At 46.4% G+C, this 22,461-nt stretch overlaps 1 protein-coding gene and 1 pseudogene across 1 annotated transcript; one reads left to right on the top strand and one right to left on the bottom strand.

Annotated features, from left to right (window-relative positions):
- The first annotated feature begins 2,167 nt into the window (after positions 1-2,167).
- Positions 2,168-2,794, top strand: LOC132087251 (cytochrome b-like; annotated as a pseudogene).
- Positions 2,795-13,669: 10,875 nt separating this feature from the next.
- LOC132087220 (serine/threonine-protein kinase PAK 3-like) lies at positions 13,670-22,347 on the bottom strand. The gene is made up of 9 exons (XM_059493231.1): positions 22,215-22,347; positions 20,357-20,420; positions 19,619-19,667; positions 18,739-18,851; positions 17,967-18,084; positions 17,185-17,284; positions 16,587-16,783; positions 15,112-15,249; positions 13,670-13,753 (listed from the first exon to the last, which is right to left on the bottom strand). The coding sequence occupies exons 1-9, from the start codon at positions 22,345-22,347 to the stop codon at positions 13,670-13,672; spliced, it is 996 nt and encodes a 331-aa protein (XP_059349214.1).
- Between the last annotated feature and the right edge of the window lie 114 nt (positions 22,348-22,461).

The raw sequence follows: 22,461 nt of genomic DNA, 5'->3' as shown, positions 1-22,461 counted from the left end.
AAAAGTTGCAAAAATTGAGTTTGCAAGTGGCAGGACCAGTAAAATTAGGAGCAGCAAGATTGAAGATAGATAAGAAAAGGAAGGCAAAAAAGGGAACGATTTCATCTGAGTAAGGATATCAGTGAGCCTTCAAACTTACCTCATGCTATACCTGTAAGCAAGGATGCTGATTTAGAGTTAGATCAGTATATTCAAAAACTGACTCAGCCTTACAATAGACAATCTAGCAAACCAGGGAAAAGACAACGAAGAAAGGAAAAACAAAGCAAGCAGAAAGAAAAATGAGGTTTGTTCTTGTTATACTGATCAATGCTGTAGCAAGTGAAGCAGTAGGAATAACACACTTTAGTCAACCAAGAGAAAATTTATGGGTGACACTTGCTAATCAAACTAACCAATCATCGCTTTGTCTTAGTCTTGGAGGAGTCACTAACCCATTTCGAACATGCCTGGTGGGACTTCCGCTGTGGTCTCCTGGAGAATTTTGCAGTTTGATAAACAATCAAACCTTATGTATGTCTAACATGTCAAACATCACACTGCCAGTACAACAAGGGTATACTGCAAGTCAGAGTGTTGGTATCGCCAATGCTTACTAATCCAATCACTTAACACTTCTTTGCATTCTCCTCCTGAGGAATTGGATCTTTTTGGAAGTACAAACGCCAGTATGTCTAACACGACAGCTGGCGGATGGTTTAGCTTCAAATTTTCGGATGCTCAGAATTTAAACCAACCTAAAGAAACATGGGCCACCCTAGATTGATCCCTGAATGTGAGTAAATTCTCTCCGCAGCATTACAGTCAATGTAACGGCACAAATATCACCGCACCAATGAAATTACCCATAGGAATATTTTTGATTTGTGGAGACAGGGCGTGGAATGGTATACCAGCCAAACCACAGGGTGGATCCTGTCATTTGGGGAAATTGTCATTGTTTCACCCTAACGTATCCTTGCTAATGCAGCTGAGTCTAAATTCAAACAGGAAGAGACGTAGCATACATGACTTAGACTGCAGCCAGATAGGAGATCCACAGTTTTGGGGTACATTCAAACAAGTGGTAGTTTCAACTATCTTGCCAGGAGGATCTGCCAATAAAGCTATGAATTTAGCAAAGCAATTAGGGTGCTGGGCAAAGGATGAGCTAAACAAGACATCACAAATTCTAGACATGCTAACCGCAGATGTGCAGAGTGTTAACCATGCTGTTTTGCAGAATAGAGCTGCTGTAGATTTTTTGCTCTTAGCACAAGGGCATGGATGTGAAGAGTTTGAGGGAATGTGTTGCATGAATTTGTCTGATCATTCGGTGTCCATTCCCACTAAGATAAAAGAACTGCAACAGGGACTTCACAGTCTCAAGGAAGAAGAAGGATTAGGAATTGGTGAATGGCTTAAAAGCTTAGGACTTGGGCCATGGCTGAGGAACATTGTGATCTATGCCATAGGACTTCGGGGTGTAATTTTACTGTTTTTGCTTATTTTGCCTTGTATCTTTAACTGTATTCAAAACATGGTCAGCCGTACAATAGCAAAAACCTGGCACACTAGTCTTCTTGCTCAAGAAGAAAACGGGGGAAATGTGGAGGATATTATTAATAACCAATCTAGCCTTCTCCTCTGTTGCTCACATATGCCGAGACGTACAATTCGGCTGACTCATCCGCAACCTCCACACAAACGGAGCCTCCTTCTTCTTCATCTGCATCTACCTACGCATCGGCCGAGGACTCTACTACGGCTTATACCTGTGGAGGATATTATTAATAGTTGGTTAGCTGAGAAAGGCCATGCTGACATAATGCCGCTGGTTAAGCTGAGAGAGGGAAGTCAGCAGTCAGTAAGCTGAAAGGAGAAGTCAGCAGTCGGTGTCCAATGACAGGCACGGACAGACTGCCCTTGCCGCAACATGAGGATAGGGAAGAGAGATTCTTCCTGAGAATATGTAGAAAGTATCAAAAGTATAACCATAAGAATGCAGAAGTAGGCGTAGTTGCTGATATGTAACTAACCAATCCTGAGCTCAACTTTTGCAATATGTATGAAGCTCATTATGTACTGTATTTACCCTGCTGTACTAATCAATAAAATCGGGCCTGTGATGATCTAATTGATGTCCTGGTCTCCTTCCGTCGACACATACCTAAACAAAGAAACCTGAAACATTGGAGTCATCCTCCTCCTAACCCTCATAGCAACTGCTTTTGTAGGATATGTCCTACCGTGAGGCCAAATATCATTCTTAGGAGCTGCAGTAATCACAAACCTATTCTCTGCCATCCCTTACATCGGGCAAACACTAGTCAAGTGAGCCTGAGGCGGGTTCTCTGTTGACAACCCTGCACTGACCCGATTCTTTCTCTCCACTTCCTCCTTGCCTTCGTCATCGTAGGCCTTACTCTTGTCCATCTCACCTTCCTCCACAAAACAGGCTCAAACAACCTGCTAGGCATTCCCTCAGACTGTGACAAGATCCCCTTCCACCCATACTACACCATCAAAGACATTCTAGGATTCGTACTAATGCTCTCCCTACTTGTCTCACTAGCCCTATTCTCCCTCAGCCTCCTAGGTGACCCAGAAAACTTCACCCCAGCCAACCCACTAGTCACCCCTCCTCACATCAAACCCGAGTGATCTTTCCTATTTGCTTACGCCATCCTCCGATCCATCCCAAACAAACTAGGAGGCGTAGTAGCTCTAGCTGCCTCAATCCTCATCCTGTTCCTCACCCCACTACTACATACATCAAAACTATGATCAATACCCTTCCGTCCCCTATCACAAACCCTATTCCGAACCCTAGTCGCCAATGTCCTCATCCTAACCTGAGTACGCAGCCAGCCAGTAGAACACCCCTTCATCATCAACGGCCAACTAGCCTCATTCACATACTTCACAATCATTCTAGTTCTGTTCCCCCTTGCGGCCGCCCTAGAAAACAAGCTACTTAAACTTTAATTAACTCTAATAGTTTATAAAAACATTGGTCTTGTAAGCCAAAGATTGAAGACTAAACCCCTTCTTTAGAGTTACCCCACCACACACCTCAGGAAGAAAGGACTCAAACCCTCTGCTCCAATTCCCAAACCTGGCATTTTTCACTAAACTACTTCCTGACCCTACTGCTAAAGAGCTCGAATCGCCCCCCGAGACAACCCCTGCACAAGCTCCAACATCCTAAACAAAGTCAACAACAACCTTCACCCCCCAATCAAAAGCAATCCCACCCCCTCTGAATACAACACAGCTACCCCACTGAAATCCAACCGGACCGACAACAAATCCCCACTATTCACCATCCCCTCGTCCATCAACAACCCCAACACACCCCCTATAACAAGCTCCACCATGACAACCAACCCCATCCCAAAACCATAACCAACAACACCCCAGCTACCCCAAGCCTCCGGATAAGGATCCGCTGCCAGCGACACTGAATACACAAACACTACCAACATTCCCCCTAAATAAACCATAACAAGTACCAAAGAAACAAAAGGGACCCCCAAACTCACTAGTCATCTGCACCTTGCAACCGCTGCTACGACCAGCCCCAACACCCCATAGTAAGGAGACAGGTTAATGCAACCGCCAACCCCCCTAGAACAAAACTCAGCCCGAAAAACAGAACAGATTCTATCATAAATTCCCACTTGGCCTCTCTCTGAGATTTACGGCCTGAAAAGCAGTCATTACAAAATTTAACTATAAGAACACCTAAATACGTCCTTCATTCCCTCCCCCATCCCCTTACCCCCCCCCCCCCCTTCCCCCCCTACCCAGCACGTTTTCTTCTTGCTTTCAGGGTATGTATAATAATGCATCGCACTCTCTGCCCCATCAGACAGTTCATGAAATGTAGGATAATCCACATTACACGTCAAGCTCTTCCACCAAAAACCCAAACGGATGGTATTCGTCCAGCCTACCTACCAGGCACATTCTTGCTTCAGGTACCATACAACCCAAGTATTTCTACCCAAGTCCAAGCCGCAAGTGTCACCCAAAGACCCAGGATCTTACCTAATGTACGCAACACCCAACCTAGAGAACGAGGAATGTCCCAGTACACCTTTGAATTCCCCTAGTCTACAGGATTCGCCCACCTCCTAGGTAATATTCTCAGCCAAAAGCCTTCAAGCACTCCCAAGCCAGACATGGTTATCTTTTGATCGCATTTCTCACGAGAACTGAGCTATCAACATCATATGTGCTTTAGTTTATTGCCGTCAAGCACATACCTCTCCTATACTTGCTCTTTTGCGCTATTGGTTGTAACTTCAGGATCATAACTTGCTTCATTCCTTCCTCATTGCCCTTCACAGATACAAGTGGTCGGTTGAATACTCCTCCCTAACTTCATTACCTCGGCATCCCGACCTCTTGCACTTGTTTTCTTTTAGCGTCTCTTCAATAAGCCCCTCAAGTGCAGAGCAGGTGTTATCTTCCTCTTGACATGTCCATGACATGACTGCCAAGCATATGAATCCCCTAACACCCAGAATGTCATGATCTAACGGATAAGGTTGTCGCAAACTTGGCACTGATGCACTTTGACCCCATTCATGGAGGGCGCGCTACCTACCTCTAGACAACAGATAGTGTAATGGTTGCCAGACATAGTAATTATTTTATCATTCACTAGGAATTAACATTTAAATTCCGTTTTATGCATCTGTTTTTTTATCTAGACTTTTTTTTTTCAAATAACTAAGCCACATATCCCTACATTGTCCAAACTACTTACCATCAATACACTTTCAATTAACTTTCCTCTATATTCCCTACTGTCAAAAATAATAACCAGCCACCATCAACACTCCCCTAACCACCCCCAAACAAACATAATATTATTCCCAAAGCTAGCCCCTCTCCAAAAACCGAAACAAACCACAAGTCATGATGAAAAACCATCAACCAGCTACCCACCAAATTTCACGTCCTTGTAGCTTATAGAAAGCATGACACTGAAGATGTCAAGATGGCTGCCACACGCACCCAAGGACAAAAGACTTAGTCCTAACCTTACTGTTAGTTTTTGCTAGGTATATACATGCAAGTATCCGCGCTCCAGTGTAGATGCCCTGAACACCTCAATCAGGGAGATAGGAGCGGGCATCAGGCTCACCACAACCGTAGCCCAAGATACCTTGCAATTGCCTCACCCCCACGGGTAATCAGCAGTAGTTAATATTATGCAATGAGTGTAAACTTGACTTAGCCATAGCATATCCAGGGTTGGTAAATCCTGGGCCAGCCACCGCAGTCATACAGGAGACCCAAATTAACTTTATAACGGCATAAAGAGTGGTCACATGCTATCCAAGTAGCAAAGGTTAAAAAGCAACTGAGTTGTCACAAGCCCAAGATGCCAAAAAGGCCTCCCCATCAAAGAAGATCTTAGAACAACGATTAATTGAACTCCACGAAAGCCAGGGCCCAAACTGGGATTAGATACCCCACTATGCCTGGCCCTAAATCTTGATGCTTACACCTACTAAAGCATCCTCCTGATGCTTTAAGCACCAACGCGTAAAACTCTAAGGACTTGGCGGTGCCCCAAAGCCACCTAGAGGAGCCTGTTCTGTAATCAATGATCCACGATATGTCTGACCATTCCTTGCCAAAACAGCCTACATACTGCTGTCACCAGCCCACCTCCCCTGAAAGCTCAACAGTGAGTTCAATAGCCCCACCACGCTAACAAGACAGGTCAAGGTATAGCCTATGGAAAGGTAGCAATGTGTTACATTTTCTATGTTAGAACATAGCGGCAAAGGGGTATGAAATAACCCCTGGAAGGTGGATTTAGCAGTAGAGTGGGACAATGGAGCCCTCTTTAAGCTGGCCCTGGGGCACCTACATACTGCCCGTCACCCTCCTCGCAGGCGCCCCCCCCAATGAACTGATAAGCTACTTAGCCAAAGATGATGTAAGTTGTAACAAGGTCAGTGTACCAGAAGGTGCACTTAGGCTACCAAGACGTAGCTTCAGCAAAAGCATTGAACTTACACCTGAAAAATGTCTGCTAACACCAGATTGTCTTGATGCCAAACTCTAGCCCAATTGACATGATCTGGAATAACAAAGCTACTCCCCCGCACCCAACTAAAGCATTCACTATTCCCAGTATAGGTGATAGAAAAGACACCATTGGCGCGATAGAGACCACGTACCGTAAGGGAAAGATGAAATAATAATGAAAACTAAGCTATAAACAGCAAAGATCAACCCTTGTACCTTTTGCATCATGGTCTAGCAAGAAAAATAATACAAAATGAATTTAAGTTTGCTACCCCGAAACCCAAGTGAGCTACTTACGAGCAGCTATTATTGAGCGAACCCGTCTCTGTGGCAAAAGAGTGGGATGACTTGTCAGTAGAGGTGAAAAGCCAATTGAGCTGGGTGATAGCTAGTTGCCTGTGAAACGAATCTAAGTTGACTCTTAATTCTTCTCCAAGGAAAACCTACAAACCCTAATGAAGCGAATTAAGGGCCATTTAAAGGAGGTACAGCTCCTTTAAAAAAGAATACAATCTCTCTGAGCAGATAAATACTGGGTTTTCCAACTGCATTGTGGGCCCTCAAGCAGCCATCAACAAAGAGTGCGTTAAAGCTCTACATTACAAAAATATAAGAACCTTATGACTCCCTCCCCATTAACAGGCTAACCTATATTCAAATAGGAGAAATAGTGCTAGAATGAGTAACCAGGGTCCTCCCTCTATGACACAAGCTTACATCTGTACATTATGAACAAACCACCAATATACGTCAAATCAAACAAGCACAGTATTAAGTATCTTGTTAACCTGACAGAGGAGCGTCCATTAAGAAAGATTAAAACCTGTAAAAGGAACTAGGCAAACCCATCAAGGCCCGACTGTTTACCAAAAGCATAGCCTTCAGCAAATGCAAAACAAGTTTTGAAGGTGATGCCTGTCCGGTGACTCACGTTCAACGGCCGTGGTATCCTTACCGTGCAAAGGTAGTGGAATCAATTGTCCCACAAATCGAGACTAGTATGAATGGCTAAACGAGGTCTTAACTGTCTCTTACCAGTAATCAGTGAAATTGATCTCCCTGTACAAAAGCAGGGATAAACCTGTAAGACAAGAAGACCCTGTGGAATTTCAAAACCAGCAACCACCTTAAAACACATACTCACCTACTGGCTTCACTGACACATAAGCTTCTGGTCTGCGTTTTTCGGTTGAGGCGACCTTGGAGCAAAACAAAACCTCCAAAAATTAGATCACACCTCTAGACTAAGAGCAACCCCTCAACATGCTAATAGCATCCAGACCCAATACAATTGATCGATGGACCAAGCTACCCCGGGGATAACAGCACAATGTCCTCCGAGAGTCTGTATCGACGAGGAGGTTTACGACCTCGATGTTGGATCAGGACATCGTAGTGGTGCAGCTGCTACTAAGGGTTTGTTTGTTCAACGATTAACAGTCCTACGTGATCTGAGTTCTGGCGCAATCCAGGTCGGTTTCTATCTATGATGAACTCTTCCCAGTACGAAAGGATAGGAAAAGTGAGGCCAATACCACAAGCAAGCCTTCGCCTTAAGTAATGAAAACAACTAAATTACAAAAGGCTATTACACCCCACCACGTCCAAGAAAAGGACCAGCTAGCGTGGCAGAGCTTGGAAAATGCAAAAGACTTCAGTCCTTTAACTCAGAGGTTCCGATCCTCTTCCTAGCTTAACCCAAACCACCCTCATTATTAACCTCATCATAGCCCACTCCTATGCCCTCCCAAACTTAATCGCAGTAGCCTTCCTTACACTAGCAGAGCGCAAAATCCTAAGCTACATTACAACAGTAGTCCTAGTCCAACTATTCAGCCTTTCCTGAAGGTCTGCCAGTCTGCATTTTCAAAGATGTCTTGCTTGTCCCAGCAAACTGAGGAAATGACAGACTCTGCTGCCACAGACTCTCCCATGGAGCCATCGGAAGCCCTGCAGGTTCCCCTGCAAATGCTGCCCCTGTGGCTGCAGACACCCATTTTTAAGATGAACGCCTTGACAGGAGCTTTACCAAAACAGTGGTATCCTAATGCTCTTTCTGTTTCAAAACCAGAAACTCAGTCACTAAGAAAGAGAAGGAAGACATACAAAAGCCAGGTTAGGATACACCCTAACCTAAGCAGAGGGGAAACATCTACTTACGTGTGAAATATGCTACAAAATAGGCACCATAGGTAATTCCATAGGCAGTGAAAAGCAAAGGAGCAATTCCCTCAATCATTTTAACACTGTCCTGCAAGTTTGCAGGCTGTGCTCACACACTGGAAAAAGCAAGGCTCCTGTCGGTGTGCAACAGCCCACTGACAATTTCCTCAATCAGGAGGATTCTCCTGAACTGAGCAAGTGCTAGGACTGCTCTGACACTCAGGCCTTCCATGCACCAGGGTAACCTTCTGATGTTGCTACGACAAGGTGGCAAACATGCCCTGACATCACAAAGCAAACGCTCCATGTTGGTCTGTAAATTTATGCCAAGCAATAACCAACCTTCCCTACAGGAAACACAAAATAGCCTGGGAAGTTCTCCTCTGTCACAAAGCAGCACAAATTCCCCTTGCGGGCCAAACCCTGTCTTTCAAGGGATCCAACAGCAACTCCAGGAGTGCACAAAGCACCTACAGCCTGTACCCCAACTGAGCACTCAGATGGCACCCAAGCAAAGGAAACGAGCCCAAGAAAATGGCCCAAAGCATTGCCCATCTGAGAAATTACCCTCCTTTTAACTTTTTAAAGGTTTATTAAACCTTAAGAAAAGGCTGTATAAGGAAAGATTGGAGCACTGGAAAGTCTCCATGATTAGCAGCCACATGCTCATCTCCAAAAGGGATGCTCTGCTTTTCATACCCTTAACCCCTCCCAATGTTTTTTCAGTCAACTCTTTCTCTGCCGTTCAGTGGTGGAGATTACTTTCTTGCATCTTGATTGGAGGTCAGGTGTTGTTACACCCCGCCTGCTGGTCACAAACCAGCCCTCCCCAACTGCCCTGACTACCAAGGCTATTACAAGGGGGAAAAGAAAGAGGACTATGAGAGGACATATTACAATAGCAGCACTTTACATTTGAACAGAATATTTATCCACATAATATCTATCTCTTAATTGTGAGAGCCAACTATTACATTACTCACCTATAATGCACAGAAGCAAGAAAGAAGGCACTGGGTTGGCATAACAGCTGAAATCATTGCTAACAAATCTCCCCACATATTTGCACCTTTATTGGACATGGCCAGGACTCCTGTGGATGTACATCTCTGCCTTTCTTGCCCTTTGGAAGCAGTCAACCTGGCAACTTGTGGGGAAACCAAGGGCTTTGTGGGGGCTGCATTGCTCTGCACACACCCAGGCCCCCCGTGGCACAGAGCTTTGGTGCCTAAAAAGATCAACCAGAGGAAAACAGCTGGAGAAGGTTTCATTTGGACCTTTCTTCCCTGCTAACAGAAGTTGTCAAAATGAAAGTGACCAAGCAGGGCCTGATCCCTGCTGCCAGCTCAGGGTTAGAAAGGAGGCATTACTTGATTTCATTGCTGGGTGCACAGGGAGTAACTTCCCTAAGTCAAGCACACCCAGCAATCTCACCTAGTAGTTTGTATCCATGGAACTAAGACATATTCAATACTTTGCTGAAACTCACAGGCTAAACATTACCTCCAATTTATTGACATATTTCAATCACTTCTCAGAATTTATTGACATCAGAGTAGGAGTGCCCTGTAGATCCCTGCTGGTCATTGTCACAGGTTCAGGTGACCCATGCACAAAATAACCCAGGACAAAACTGGGCTTGCAAAGCAAATTCATTCCATTACTTGCAATAGCATATAATACATACTGACCTCTGGATTCCCAAAAATCAACTGGAGAAGGAGTTGGAGCTTGGTGCTCAGCAGCAGGGGCAGGTAGGCAGTGCACTTGCAGGACATCCCCTTGATCAAAACGCTATGCATCTCGTCCTTCTCAAATCTCCAGCCCAGAACTAGGTCTTGTATCTCCTGCTCAGGAGCGGAATTTCCCCAGTTACAGCATCAGCTCACACATGCCTGGCGTGTGAGATGATGGCTCAGGATGACTCCATGACTCCCTGCCACCAAGGGCTCTATTGTGCATTGCTCTCCTTTCAAAGCTTGACTGCCGCCCATTGACCAATCCATTGTTTCTCTTTCAAGGCTCAAGGTCCCAGCTCTTAAACAAGACACTTTTCTTCATTGTCTTGTCAACCTGCTCAAACATGGATCAAATATGGCAGGGCCTGGGACACAACTCCAGTTCCTGACACAGTCCTTTGGGAAATATTCCCATTCCTCAAATTCTCCTTTGGTGGTCAAGAGCCTCCTAAAAACACTTTCTTCCCCCTGAATGCATTCCAGCTACCTTCTTAGCAGGACCACTCTCCTTATTCTCAAGGCCAAGATAGCCACTTGCACACAGTAAGCACTGCAGTGGGGGAATACGTGGTTCAGCACTCCTGTTAAAGCTAAAGGAATTGAAAAGACTATGCCCTGTTTGTTGGACTTAATGCCTCTCCATCCTATTCTGGGAATCAAACACAAGTGTTTCATCAATACACCCTGCAAGTGCTCTTGCTGAGTGAAGCCACATTGCTGTGTCAATAAAGCAGCCAGGACTCAGTTTCTTCATGCAGGGAAAGCCAATTCTTTAGTCAAATAACTCATTTTTATACTGTTTTCACAGACCTCGTGTTCAACTCCAACTGGCTGGTAGTTTCCTTGCCACACAATTTATTGCTTAGAAGGTGTATTAGTGTGTACATGCTAAGACTCACACTTTCTAAGACTCACTCTTACTCAGGTGATTACATTTTTTTTCGTGCACGCTCATGGACAGGTTTCTTGTTTATTACAGATGCAAACAGTTTTGTCAGCACAATAGCTTGTTGTGCTAACTGCACTCAGGACTATTCCCATGGGAAGTTAGCTGGCTGCATGTAGAAGATGCAACAGGACAGTTGGGAATTTACCATAGTGTGGTAAATAGGTATGATTCATGCTGATAAAAATTGAAACAAGAATCAATATTGATACAGTAATTAATATTTAGAAATATTAAAACAGTAAAAAGTTGTAATGCCAAAGAAAAAGGGAGAGGCGGGGCTCTACCTTCCCCCCCCTCCCCGCAGATGTTCAGGAACAGGAGGAAAGCAAGAGATAATGGTTGCTAAAAACTAACAAAGAAGGGACACTCTGGTTGTGTCCCAGGAAAATGCTAATTATAAGGGATTTATTGCCTTGATGCCTAAATGCAGTAATTTTGTTAGTTTTGGCTTACATTGTATTGGCTTGGTGGGCATGTGTAACGCAAAGCTGAATTAAAGGACAAAGAGGAAGACTACAAAATCTTCCTCAGATGACCCCCAAAGACTTGTGCGACCACCAAACCGAGTGGTGGCACATGCGTGGTAAAGATGATAATGAGGACGGAGGTAGAAGTGTGCTGAATCGAAAATGGGAGGAGATGGCATTGACAGATGGCATATAAGGAAGAATCTTCACTTGGCAAGCTCGTACGTGATTTGGCAAGGGTCCCAGAGCCCTGCACTCCACACTCCGTGGTTATCTTTTGCTTATGTGCTATTATTGGAACCAAATTCTCCCTTATTTTAATCAAATATAATATAACCAATTTTTAATTTTTTTTATTTTAAATAATAAATTAAAATTGCTACTACTTTTAATATTGTTTGGGGTTTTTTTATGATGGGATAACTGAGCAAACATAGCAATAGGAAGGCCTGATTTTATAAGGCCTTTCTTTTCTAATAACCCTACCTGAGTGCAGCACATTATGACTTTCTTTCAGAAATTAATGAAGAAAACACAAATTGCCTACTGAAACCCTTCTGCCCCCTGCCAAATCAGTTCACTCCTCAAGCACAAGCCTCAGGCAAATCCCTGATGTGCCTCTCTCCCAGGAGCTCAGAGCTGCATTGCACAGCCCTTGCTGTGCGCCAGAGAGCACAAAGCAGGCTGGCCTGGTGGGCCTGCATATTTCTGCCAAACACTCTGCATGTCACACCTTTGCTCTGGCTCAGTGCAGAACTGCAGGGTTGCAGGCGCTTCCTCCCAGAGCTGCGTGAGGCGCTGGCTCCTGCAGATGGGCCCTGCCAAGCTGTCCCTGCCTCATGCTGGTCTCGCTTCCCCTGGCACAAGTGCCGGGCCTGAAGGAGGCTGCCCTGTGCTCCAGCCTGCCGAGCAGCCCGGCTCCCTGCCCTGGTGCCCAGAGTGCTGCACACACTGCTGGCCTTTGCCAGGAGTTGCAGGGCAGCCAGCAGAAGAGGAGGAATCCTCCGCCAGCCCAGTGGCCCTTGGCTGCCCTTGGCCTTTCTCTGCTCCTGGGCACACTGCAGATGGCCAATGCCTCCAGGCTGGGCTGTGCCCAGCACGGCTGCGCTTCCCCTTGGCAGCAGCCAGCTGCCACCTGGGCTCTGAGGGCAGAGGATTCGCCTGCTCCCAGGAAGAGGCACCCAGGGCCCGGCTGCTGCCTCTTGCAGCTCCAAGGGCCTCTTTCCACCCTGTCTCGGCCGCGGCTCAGCTGGGGCTCCAGCCCGGGCAAGGCCGGGCCCGCTCTCACCTCACAGGCGCTGACAGCTCTGCACCACAGGAGACCTTCCCGAGCACCCTCTCTGATCTTTCTGCTTTCTCACTTGATCAAGGCTTTCCTCCAGCCAAAGAGATTATTGCATTTAGGGATCCAAGTCCAAGTGGCAGGAGCTCCAATGCTCTCCAGTCACAGCTGAAGGCCTGCATCTGCATAAGATGTTTGGGCTGCCCCATTCTTCCTTTGCTTTTGCCTGCAAATGCCATTGTCCTTTCTGCCTCAAATAGAAGTACCAAAGATGGCCAAAAACTGACCAGTGGGCCATATTCCAAAGGCAGTCTGGTCTGGAGAGGATGACTGAAGAAGATCCTTCCCCACTTTGACACCATACCAAAGACACCGTTTCACTTTCCTCCTTTAAGAAACAACAGACAATTCAGATGGAATTCTGGAGTTCATTCGCAGAGTGAGAAGGAAGGGGATCTTCAAGGTGAGTTGTGGTTTCAGAAACTTTATTGATTTTTAATCCTATTCTGCAGTCCTATTAGACAATCCTACTCTAACCCTAACCCTTACCTTAACCCTAATCCTTATCCTTATCCTTATCCTTATCCTTATCCTTATCCTTATCCTTATCCTTATCCTTATCCTTATCTTTGTCCTTGTCCTTGTCCTTATCCTTATCCTTATCCTTATCCTTATCTTTATCCTTATCCTTATCCTTGTCCTTATCCTTATCCTTATCCATATGTTTATCGTTATGTTTATCGTTATGCCTATGCTTATCCTTATCCTTATGCCTATGCTTATCCTTATCCTTATCCATATGTTTATCCTTATGTTTATCCTTATGCCTATGCTTATCCTTATCCTTATGCCTATGCTTATCCTTATCCTTATCCTTATCCTTATCCTTATCCTTATCCTTATCCTTATCCTTATCCTTATCCTTATCCTTATCCTTATTCTTATCCTAATCCTTAATCTTATCCTAATCCTAGTCCTAACCTACAATCCTACTCTAAACCTGTTAAGGAATAAATAAATGGTCCTGATGTGATTGTCACATTTTTGTCTCCTTCCTCTTCACTGCAACAATCAGTGGCACCAGGCTGGACGCAGGCTCAGCATATCTTACAAATGGATGCTGCCCAAAGGGAAAAAAACCAAATCAACAAAATACAATGAACCATGACTTTCCAAGCTCAGTGCTTCACAGGATTGCTCCTGCCCCTAGAAGGATGCAGGAAGAGGAACAATGGGACCGTCTACACCTCCATCTTTATGTGCAGGATTTTGCCATCACAGGCAAACCTGGCCCAGAATCTCACTCACCCATTGATACAGGTGTCTTCATCTTGCTGAGATTTTAGCCCTGCCAGTGCTCTAGAAATGGTGCTTTCTGTCCTTGGAGTTTCTTCTTTTCAGGAAACTCCAAAGCCTCTCATTGGTCCCTCTCTTTGTAAGACAGGCACTGTGCTGATTTCCGCAGGGAGACAGAGCAGTGTCTACCTTTCCATGCCCTGCTCCTTGTGTGCTGGTCGGCACCTTCCTTCCCAGCAGGGCCAGCCCAGGGGCACTGGGCCCTGCAGTTCCCACTCTGCCACACAACCTGGCAGCAACCCTGGCACAGTTCCCGTCTGCTTGAGGGTGCCAGGCAGCAGATGGGGCTGGGACAAGTCCCTCCTGGCTGTCTCTGTTTGTGGCAGAAACCTCTAAGGGTGGGCTGGGGGGCACAAACCAGGGCCCCTCAGAGGCTCAGAGTGAACCCCCACAGCCCCTCCTGCCCACAGCCAAATCTCTGACTGCTCAGCTGGGACTGGCTTCCTTGGGTTCCTGCACCTCCATTTCATGTCTCTGTACCCTGCATTGCTCTACTTCAATTCTTTTGACATTAGGTAAAACTGAACACAGCACCAAATTAAAAAACTAAGAGCGTGACAGAAACAGAAAACAGAGCACCTCTCCTCTCAGGAAATGTAGAGAGAGGTGGAGTTATTCAGCTTTGTGAAGAACAGGCCCCAGGGAGACTTTATTGCCACTTTCCAAGACTTCAGAGTGGCTTTGAAGAACGTGGGGGACATCTTTTTTAACTAGGCCAATTACAATAGGATGTGGGTGAATATTTTTAAACAAAATGGGGATCAAGTCAGAGTAGGTCTAAGGAAGAACTTGTTTACTCGGAGCATGGTGCCACCCTGGCACAGGTTGCCCCAAGAGCTTGTAGGTGCCCCGTCCCTGCAACCATTTCAAGTCAGGTGGGAAAGGGCTCTGAGCTACCTGATCTCTTTCAAGATGTCCCTGCTCATTGCAGGACACTTGCACCAGAGGACCTTTAGAGGGCCCTGCCAGCCCAGCCCAGTCTAGGATTCCTCACCATTTTCATTTGAAGAGCCCCAAGAGTGGAAGTGAGGAAGAAGAGGGCTCATCTGATGTCTTGGACTTGAGTGGAGGAGGAGCCCATCCCTCAGAGCCTGTTTCACCTGCAGCCCCTTCACATTTTACCTGCAGGAGCTCCTTGGCAGACCAGCGCTGCTCCTCATCTCTCTGCAGGCAGCAGCTCAGGAAGTCACGCAGCAAAGCTGAGAGGAGCTTGGGATGCTGCAGTTTTGGGGTCCCTACTTTGGCTATCAGGCGTCGAGCCTGGAGAAAAAAACCCATGAGGCTCCACCTGCTGCTTTCACATCTCTAAGGCTCTCCCAGATCCCTTTGTTTAGCCTCTGTTCCTCAGTGGCAGTTACTGCCCTGACAGAGACCCAGAGATGACTTTCCTTTCCCAACCAAAAATCCAAACCCTGATGCGGCCACAGCTTTTCCACCATCCCACAGATCTTGCCTTGGCAGCTGATTTCATTGACTGACCTAGTTAGTGGGAACTACATCAGCAAAAGCATGTTTACTTCTCTGAGGATTCATACCAGTTTTAGAGGCTTTATGGAAGAGGGACTGTGCTATACTAACTAATTTCAAGGGTTAGTTCATGAAAGGCATCTCTGCACTGCTTGTTGGTCCTTTAAGCACACGTGCCTTAGAACAAAACTCATCAAGCTTTTTGTGCTGTTCTTGAAAACAATGGGAATTGGAAGAAAAGAAAGAAAATCCATCAGGTAATCCCCAGGTAAGGAAATAAAGATTTACAAACTCATCTTCAACACAGCCACATTAAGATGCCTGCTGCGGTGTATTGGGATGGAAATGCTTGCTTGGGCACACAGGTGCCACCTGCAGCTCTGTCTCTCAGCAGTCTGAAAATTGCAGCTTCCCATTTTGCAGCAAAAGACAAAATTGTCATGGTCAGAAGAAGGAGAGGTGCCATCCCTATGGTCACCCTCTGCTCATTTGGCTACTCAAGTCAATGCATTAGTGGTAGGCCCATCTCAGAAAGTGCCAGGAAACAAACGGGAGGTTTTGGCAGGCTCTCCACATCACCAGGCTCTGGCTTGGTGACACAGAGAACGTGCCTTGGGCTGTGAAAAAACATGGTCACTAAATGCAGTACAGCAGCACTGCACAAGAAGCAGAAGAGACTCAGTGGCCTTTACACACTCATGCCCAGGTTGCAGGCATGTTTCCCAGTGAGAAGAAACTGCACACTGGGTTAGGTTCCCCTCTAAAGACTACAGTTTTAGAAACTTTGTTGGGTTTGGGTTTCCTTCCTTCATTTATGGAAAGATAACAGAAGTTCTAAGATGCTTGTTTCCTTTTTCTGGGGCCATCTCCACAGACAAAAGAACTGGAACCACTTATAACCCAAAGGAAAGTGTTTCCTGAGAATGGAGTTTGTTTGCATGTGGTAAGGCTTGAGTTCGACCACTGATGTATCCAAATCTACAGCAGATGCTGATGTGTTGCAGGGACATTTTTAGAGGGGACCTTGGTGGAAGTAGTTCCAGCAGATGGCAATGGGATTTTGTCCAATGGCATGCAGGGAATGGGAGAGGTGAGAAAGACAGTGGGATCGGTGAGTATTTGCTGCTTACCGAGGCATGACTTTGGTCCCAGTAAGGAGGTTCTTTTTCTAACATTTCAATCCCCACAATTCCAAAAGACCATATGTCCACTTTGGGGCCATATGGTTGACCTGTTGCCACTTCAGGCGCCATCCACCAAGGAGTCCCGGCTACCAAGCACGGTCTGCTCTGCTCAGAGTTGAGCTGAGTAGAGAGGCCAAAATCAGCTGAGGAGAAAGAAAAATACTGGTTTTATTTTAATTCTGTGCAATTAGGAAAAGCAAGCAAAAGAATTCCCCAGTAGAGGTTTGAAAATGTGCTGTTGAATCTCCTGGCAATGGCAACTTAAAAAATCCCCCGATTTTTTACACTGCCTCCAGCAGTGGCTTTTGTTCTTTGGAAACTTTAGACTTGTAGCTCCCTCCCTCTTCCTGGACACACACAGGATAACACTACTCTTGACTTCTTGTTCCTTGTCCTATCTCTGTGCACATGGCAACTGCGCCCTCAGCTCACAGTGGGTGTCCCTGCGCTGCCACCAGCACCATTTTTGGGGAGCTGGCTGTCACTCCAAGCAGCCCCACACCCACATCCCTGGAACGCTGCACCTGACCAAGAATCTACTGACTCAGCTTGACAGAGCCATCGGTTCTGAGAAGGATGTTGTCACTCTTCACATCTCGATGGATCACATTGTTTGAATGAAGAAAATCCAGTCCTTGCAGGCACTGCGAGAGGAAAGAGAAAGAGGAGGGCAAAAATGAGTGATGTGATTTCATCACACGAGAAAGAAACAAAGAATCTAAAAGATTCCCGCTCCAGGGGAATGGGGAGTAATGGCAGAACACAGTGCCACTGAGAGGAAGAGCTTGCTGCTCCAACACTTGTCGAGCAGGACCTTTCTGAGGAAAGGCATGTCAGCTTTGGAAAGAGCAACAGCACCTGCTCTTTTAGACTTTCCCCTGCAAACCAGCCAGGATGGCTCCTGCTGCAGTGGATGTGCTCAGAAGCAAAGAGCATTTTGGCTGCACTTCTATCCTTCTTAGCTAAGGACTGAGAGAATCGAGTCTAACTTTTTTCTTTGCTGTTTGTTTCAAATCCTGCCACCAGCACCTTTGCTTTAACAGGCAAGGAATGCAGTGAGGACAGAAAAAAGTTTAGCGAGGCAAGATGGGGAACAGCAAATACAAGAGGCGGAGCGAGAGTACAACAGTAGGAGATAAGAGTACTGGCACTGAGTACAGTGAGTGCAGGGCCACTGGCAGGCCTTTCACTTGAGATGCTTTTACTTGCCCATAGCATACCAGCCACACAGAAACAAAGCTTGGCACATGAAATCACTCCTGTTCTGAGCCCCTGTTCCCAGACAATCCTGCCCAAGGCCTCAGAAGCACAGATGGGATTGCTGACCTCCCGACTGATGGCTGCAATGTGGTCTTCAGACAGGAAGGTCTTGCGGATGACATCACTCAGGGTGCCTCCATCCATGTACTCCATTACCAGCCAGAGTTCCTCACCCAGAAGGTAGCTGAAAGAAGGAAACAAGGCCGGGGAAATAAACATGCATGGCTACCTTGATGTTTTGCTTCCGAGTTTCTTGTTTCCAGGTGCCTTTGTGACTAGGACAGAATCAAAGGAATAGACAATCTGCAGTCTGTGCAGTCTGGAGGAGAAAGGCACAGCAGTGAAAAAGGAGATGTCTTAGAGATGTCTTAGATGGCCAGCAGGTGAAAAATGCAGTTTAGTAACAGCCCAGGTAAAAACCTGTCAGGCATGGTGGTTCTGGAAATAAGCACCAAGTCTTCCTGGCATGCCCAGCAATGACAAAGAGGGGCAACGATCTAAGAGAAATCCACTTTAGGATGGTTCATCAGCATTTAAGAAACTTTAAAAAATCAATCCCGAAAAAATGTGGAGGCAATGTACTCTGAGGGTGTTGACTTAGTAAGATACAGCTGACCCAGGTTTCAATAATTTTGGAATAATTTTCAAACGACAAGTGGCAGGGAAAACTCATGCAGACAAGATGCACTCTCCTCACATCCATTGGAGATGAGTAAAGAAATATGAATAAATAAAAATTAACAGGTCTACTTTCTGCCACTGACCAAAGTGGATTTTTAACCTCTCATGTTTGCTGTATGTAAATGCCCCTTGATGGGATAAGACCATGACCTCTCACCTGTCTAAATAATTCACAACACTGGGACTCCTACACTTCTTCATGATCATGATTTCATTAACAGTTAGTTCCTTCGTTCTCAGTCCTTGAAGATGTATTTTCTTTATGGCCACCTAAAATGACATTAAAAATCAGTAACTCGAGAAGTTGGTGGCACGAGACGACAACGCACATGGAGCAAGTGATTTTGCAATGACACAGCTGAGCTGTGCCAAACTGCCTTGTGATTAGGCACTGCAGTAATTAGGAACTGACATTCCAACAGCCCATTTCTCTGCTCCCTTGGGGGACAGTTACAGGACATGTGGGGCCACTGACGTTTTGCCTTGTCCACTTGGTAACAGTGGTGTCTCAGCTATCACCCACAAACCTCTGACCACACTCTCTGCTGCTTTGTTTGGGATTCAGAAGAAGTAATCCATGCCCTAATACTCTGTGCATACATCTTGGGCTATGGGCATGGCTTAGGGCTTTTAGGGACACCTTGCAGATCTCTCCCTACGTGCAGTTCCCAAGTGCAGCACTGCAGGTGGCTAAGGAACTACCAGTAGCTTTCAGATGGATTTGCTGACAGTCAGAAATAAGAATTCAGGACTCTGAAGCTGTAGCCCCAAAGAGCAGTGAGGTGCTCTAAGGCACCACCTTTGTTTTAGCAATGGAGAGTGAGTGAGCACGTCCTTCTCTGAAAAGAGCCGCTGCCTCCGTGCCTTCCTTCTGGCAGCTGAGGAGGACAAAGTCCCAAATGTATTGTGCAGGCTGGCACCAGTCTGTGCTTCTTGAGCCTTTTCAGCACAGCTCTGCCCAGGGCTCCAGCCACAGCTCACACCAGAGGGGAAAGCCCTCATGTGCAGCAGAGTCTGTGGGGCTTGTTGACATTTACCTCTCCTCCTGTGGCATTGTTGAGTGCTCTGACCACTTGTCCAAAACCCCTAGAAACAAAACAGAAGCAGAGAACGGAGAAGCTGTTTAGCTCCTAGAGTGAAAGCCAGCCCACACAGGAGATGTCTGCTGGAAGTGTCAAAAACCTGCGGGAGGCAGGAGGGCTCTGTCATAGGCAGATGATGCATTTTCCTCTCAAGTGCATGGGCACTGGGCCTGTTTCTGAAGCACTGGGATTCAACTTCTAAAGGGAGTTTAGTCATTCCTCTTGGGTTTCACTTTCTAAACTGTGTGGTTCCTATCCTGACCACAGAGTATTTCCTTCTGCAAAGCAGGGGAAAGAAATGTTCTTGGGAACTGTTATCTCACACAGCTTTGATAGTGGCTAGGTTGCTCTTTCAGGCAAGCAAGTTTCTTCTTCTCTCATTAATGGGGCAGTATGATTTGGAGACATACAAAAATGCTAAGGAAATTAACACAGAGCTGTCCCACACTTGAGACACAAGGAGATCTTCCACGTCCTGTTCCTTGATGCAGGCAAGACCTTGGCAGCACGGAGATGTCTCTGACAATGCCTTCTGAGCACACTCACAAATTCTGAGCAGCACTGAGAGATGGGGTCATCTTATCCCCAGTGTGTGAACATGTTTGCAGCTGGCCTGACTTCACACTGGATAGACATTCCACCAGAAAAACACCTGGGCCATGGCTGTGCAGGAGTAACTGTGGTTGGACTCACCCGCTGCCAATGTGTTCCATTTCGGTGTATATCCTAAAGGGATTTTCCTGGTTCACCATTCTCTCTGAGGGAAACAAAATGCGGGATGGTGACTTTAAAGCAGAGATCCCAGCTTCCAGGAGATACAAAAGGCAGCCCCACTGTCTGGGGCTCTGAGCCCTTTGTGGTCAGCTGGGTAACAACAACCACAACCACAACAGCAACAGGACAGGCAGCCCTGCAGTGCAGATGGCTGGCACAGAGACTGATTTTGTACAGTCCTTTGAAGAGTTCTCTTGACAGGAAACAAAGCATGGGGAGATGCATTCCCAGGAGAGAAGGATATCTTCCCCACCCTTTCAGCAGTTGGCCAAAGGAATTTATTTCCATTTGTAAACCAGAGCAGCTCATGCTGTAACTGATCCCAAAGGGGCTTTCAGCATCAGGAGCCTGACCTGTTTATGAGCAGGCTGAGCTCAAAGATGCCCCTCTCCCAGCTAAGGAAGGCTGCAGCCTCTGCAGTCCCTCCAGCCCTCAGGGGCAGGGCAGCTAGCACATCAAGGCTGGCAAAGCCCAAGCATGAGCACTGGCAAGCAGTGGGAAGAAGCCACAGCAAGCCTGAGCCTCTTACAAGCTGTTGCCCCCATTGAGGACACGACAGGATGGGCTTTGAGATCAGCCACACCGAGGGGTGGAACAGTGCCCTTTTTGTCCCAACAGGTGATGGCAGACACAGAATCCACTGGGCTCTGGTCTCAGCCCCACCAGGTCTTATCTGAGAGCACAGCACTGGCAGCTGTTACAGGCAAGAAGCAGATTCATTGGGTTGTGCTGCAGAATCACAAAGGACTTGATGTGTTTTCCTGGAGACTGATCTGAGCAGGGCTTGGGCCAATGGGTAGGATTCTAACAGTCATGGGAAAGAGTGGGAATCGGGTATGGAAAAGTGCCATGGATCTGAGGAATATACCATGGCTGGGCTGGAGGCTCTCTCCTGAGAAATGCCTGTAGTACAGTTTTATCTGATCATGCCACTTGGATGCGTCTCTTGGACTCATCTTGATAAGCATAAAACTAGAAGATTAAATAAAGGTTGCTACAAAAGTATCGCTTTTTTCTTTGGGGGCACATGGAAAACATCTCTTGCTCTCTATTTGTCCTGTAACCTGTTGTCCTTCCAAAATAGTTCTTATTGACAAAAAGATAGCATTCTTGTCAAAATAAACTGCAGATGTAGTAGTGGTAACAGTAGCAGTCATAAAAATGCCATCAGTAAGACATGGGGCAGAAGGGTGCTTTCAGGATGGAGAAAAACCAACTCCACTAAAAAAGCCCCACAAACCATAAACCGAAAAAACCCAAAACACAAAAAAAACCCGCCACAGAAAAAAAAAAAAGGCCTCCACAAAAAATAAACAACACAAAAACATGGCCCCACTCCCAAAAAAAAAAGTCCCCAACCAAAAAGACAAAACTCCAAAACCAGTCCATTTCTGTGAAGTTTTTTGCTCTGATTACTGGTTCGAAGTCAGGAGTCTAAGGAGAATTTAGGAAAGTAAAAATTCTGTTCAGTTTGGCACTAGCACACAAGACTTGTCTAGATCATTTGCAAGGTCACAGCCTTCTGTTGATCCCAGAACATCCCCTGCTTCAACCTTTAGCAGAGAGAGAAGCTCAGGCAAACCCAAGCCAGTCCAAGGTGCCCTCAGAGGCAGCAGGAACACCCAGAGCTCTCTCTCGCTACCTCGGAGCACAGCACTTCCTCTGGGGAGTCCTAAATGGCCCTGTGACACCAAACTCAGGAGGAGCATTTGGTAAAGCTCTGCTGACACCTGCCCACAACACACTGTCCCTCAGACAAGAAACACCCCAGACGTACCCAGCATCTCCAGGTGCTTCTTCTCAGTCTCCTCTTTCAGGGAGATGAAGTAACTGCCCGAGCTTGAGCTCCGAGCTTCGACAGAAAGGCTTCCTTGGGATGATGCTGCTGCGGCAGCAGGATCAGAGCCCATGATGTGCTGGACCTGGAGCACTTCTGGTGGGCACTGTTCCTGTGCCTCACTCCAAACTTGGGGCCCTTCATTGCCAGACATTGGCTGGAATTCTTTGCAGGCTGCCCGGTGAGA

Source organism: Ammospiza nelsoni, unplaced genomic scaffold (assembly GCF_027579445.1).
Source record: "Ammospiza nelsoni isolate bAmmNel1 unplaced genomic scaffold, bAmmNel1.pri scaffold_55, whole genome shotgun sequence".
NCBI lineage: Eukaryota > Metazoa > Chordata > Aves > Passeriformes > Passerellidae > Ammospiza > Ammospiza nelsoni.
This window is presented reverse-complemented; position numbering and strand designations above follow the sequence as displayed.

Bases quoted from the DNA above. Each gene is read 5' to 3' on its own strand.
- LOC132087220 (XM_059493231.1), bottom strand. From the start codon at position 22,347: ATGGGCTCTGATCCTGCTGCCGCAGCAGCATCATCCCAAGGAAGCCTT. The intron at 18,085-18,738 runs GTGAGAGGTCAT...TCCTTCTTTCAG, and splicing joins GTTGTGAATTATTTAGACAG to CTACCTTCTGGGTGAGGAAC. The intron at 16,784-17,184 runs GTCAGTAGATTC...CTTTCTCCTCAG, and splicing joins CGATGGCTCTGTCAAGCTGA to CTGATTTTGGCCTCTCTACT.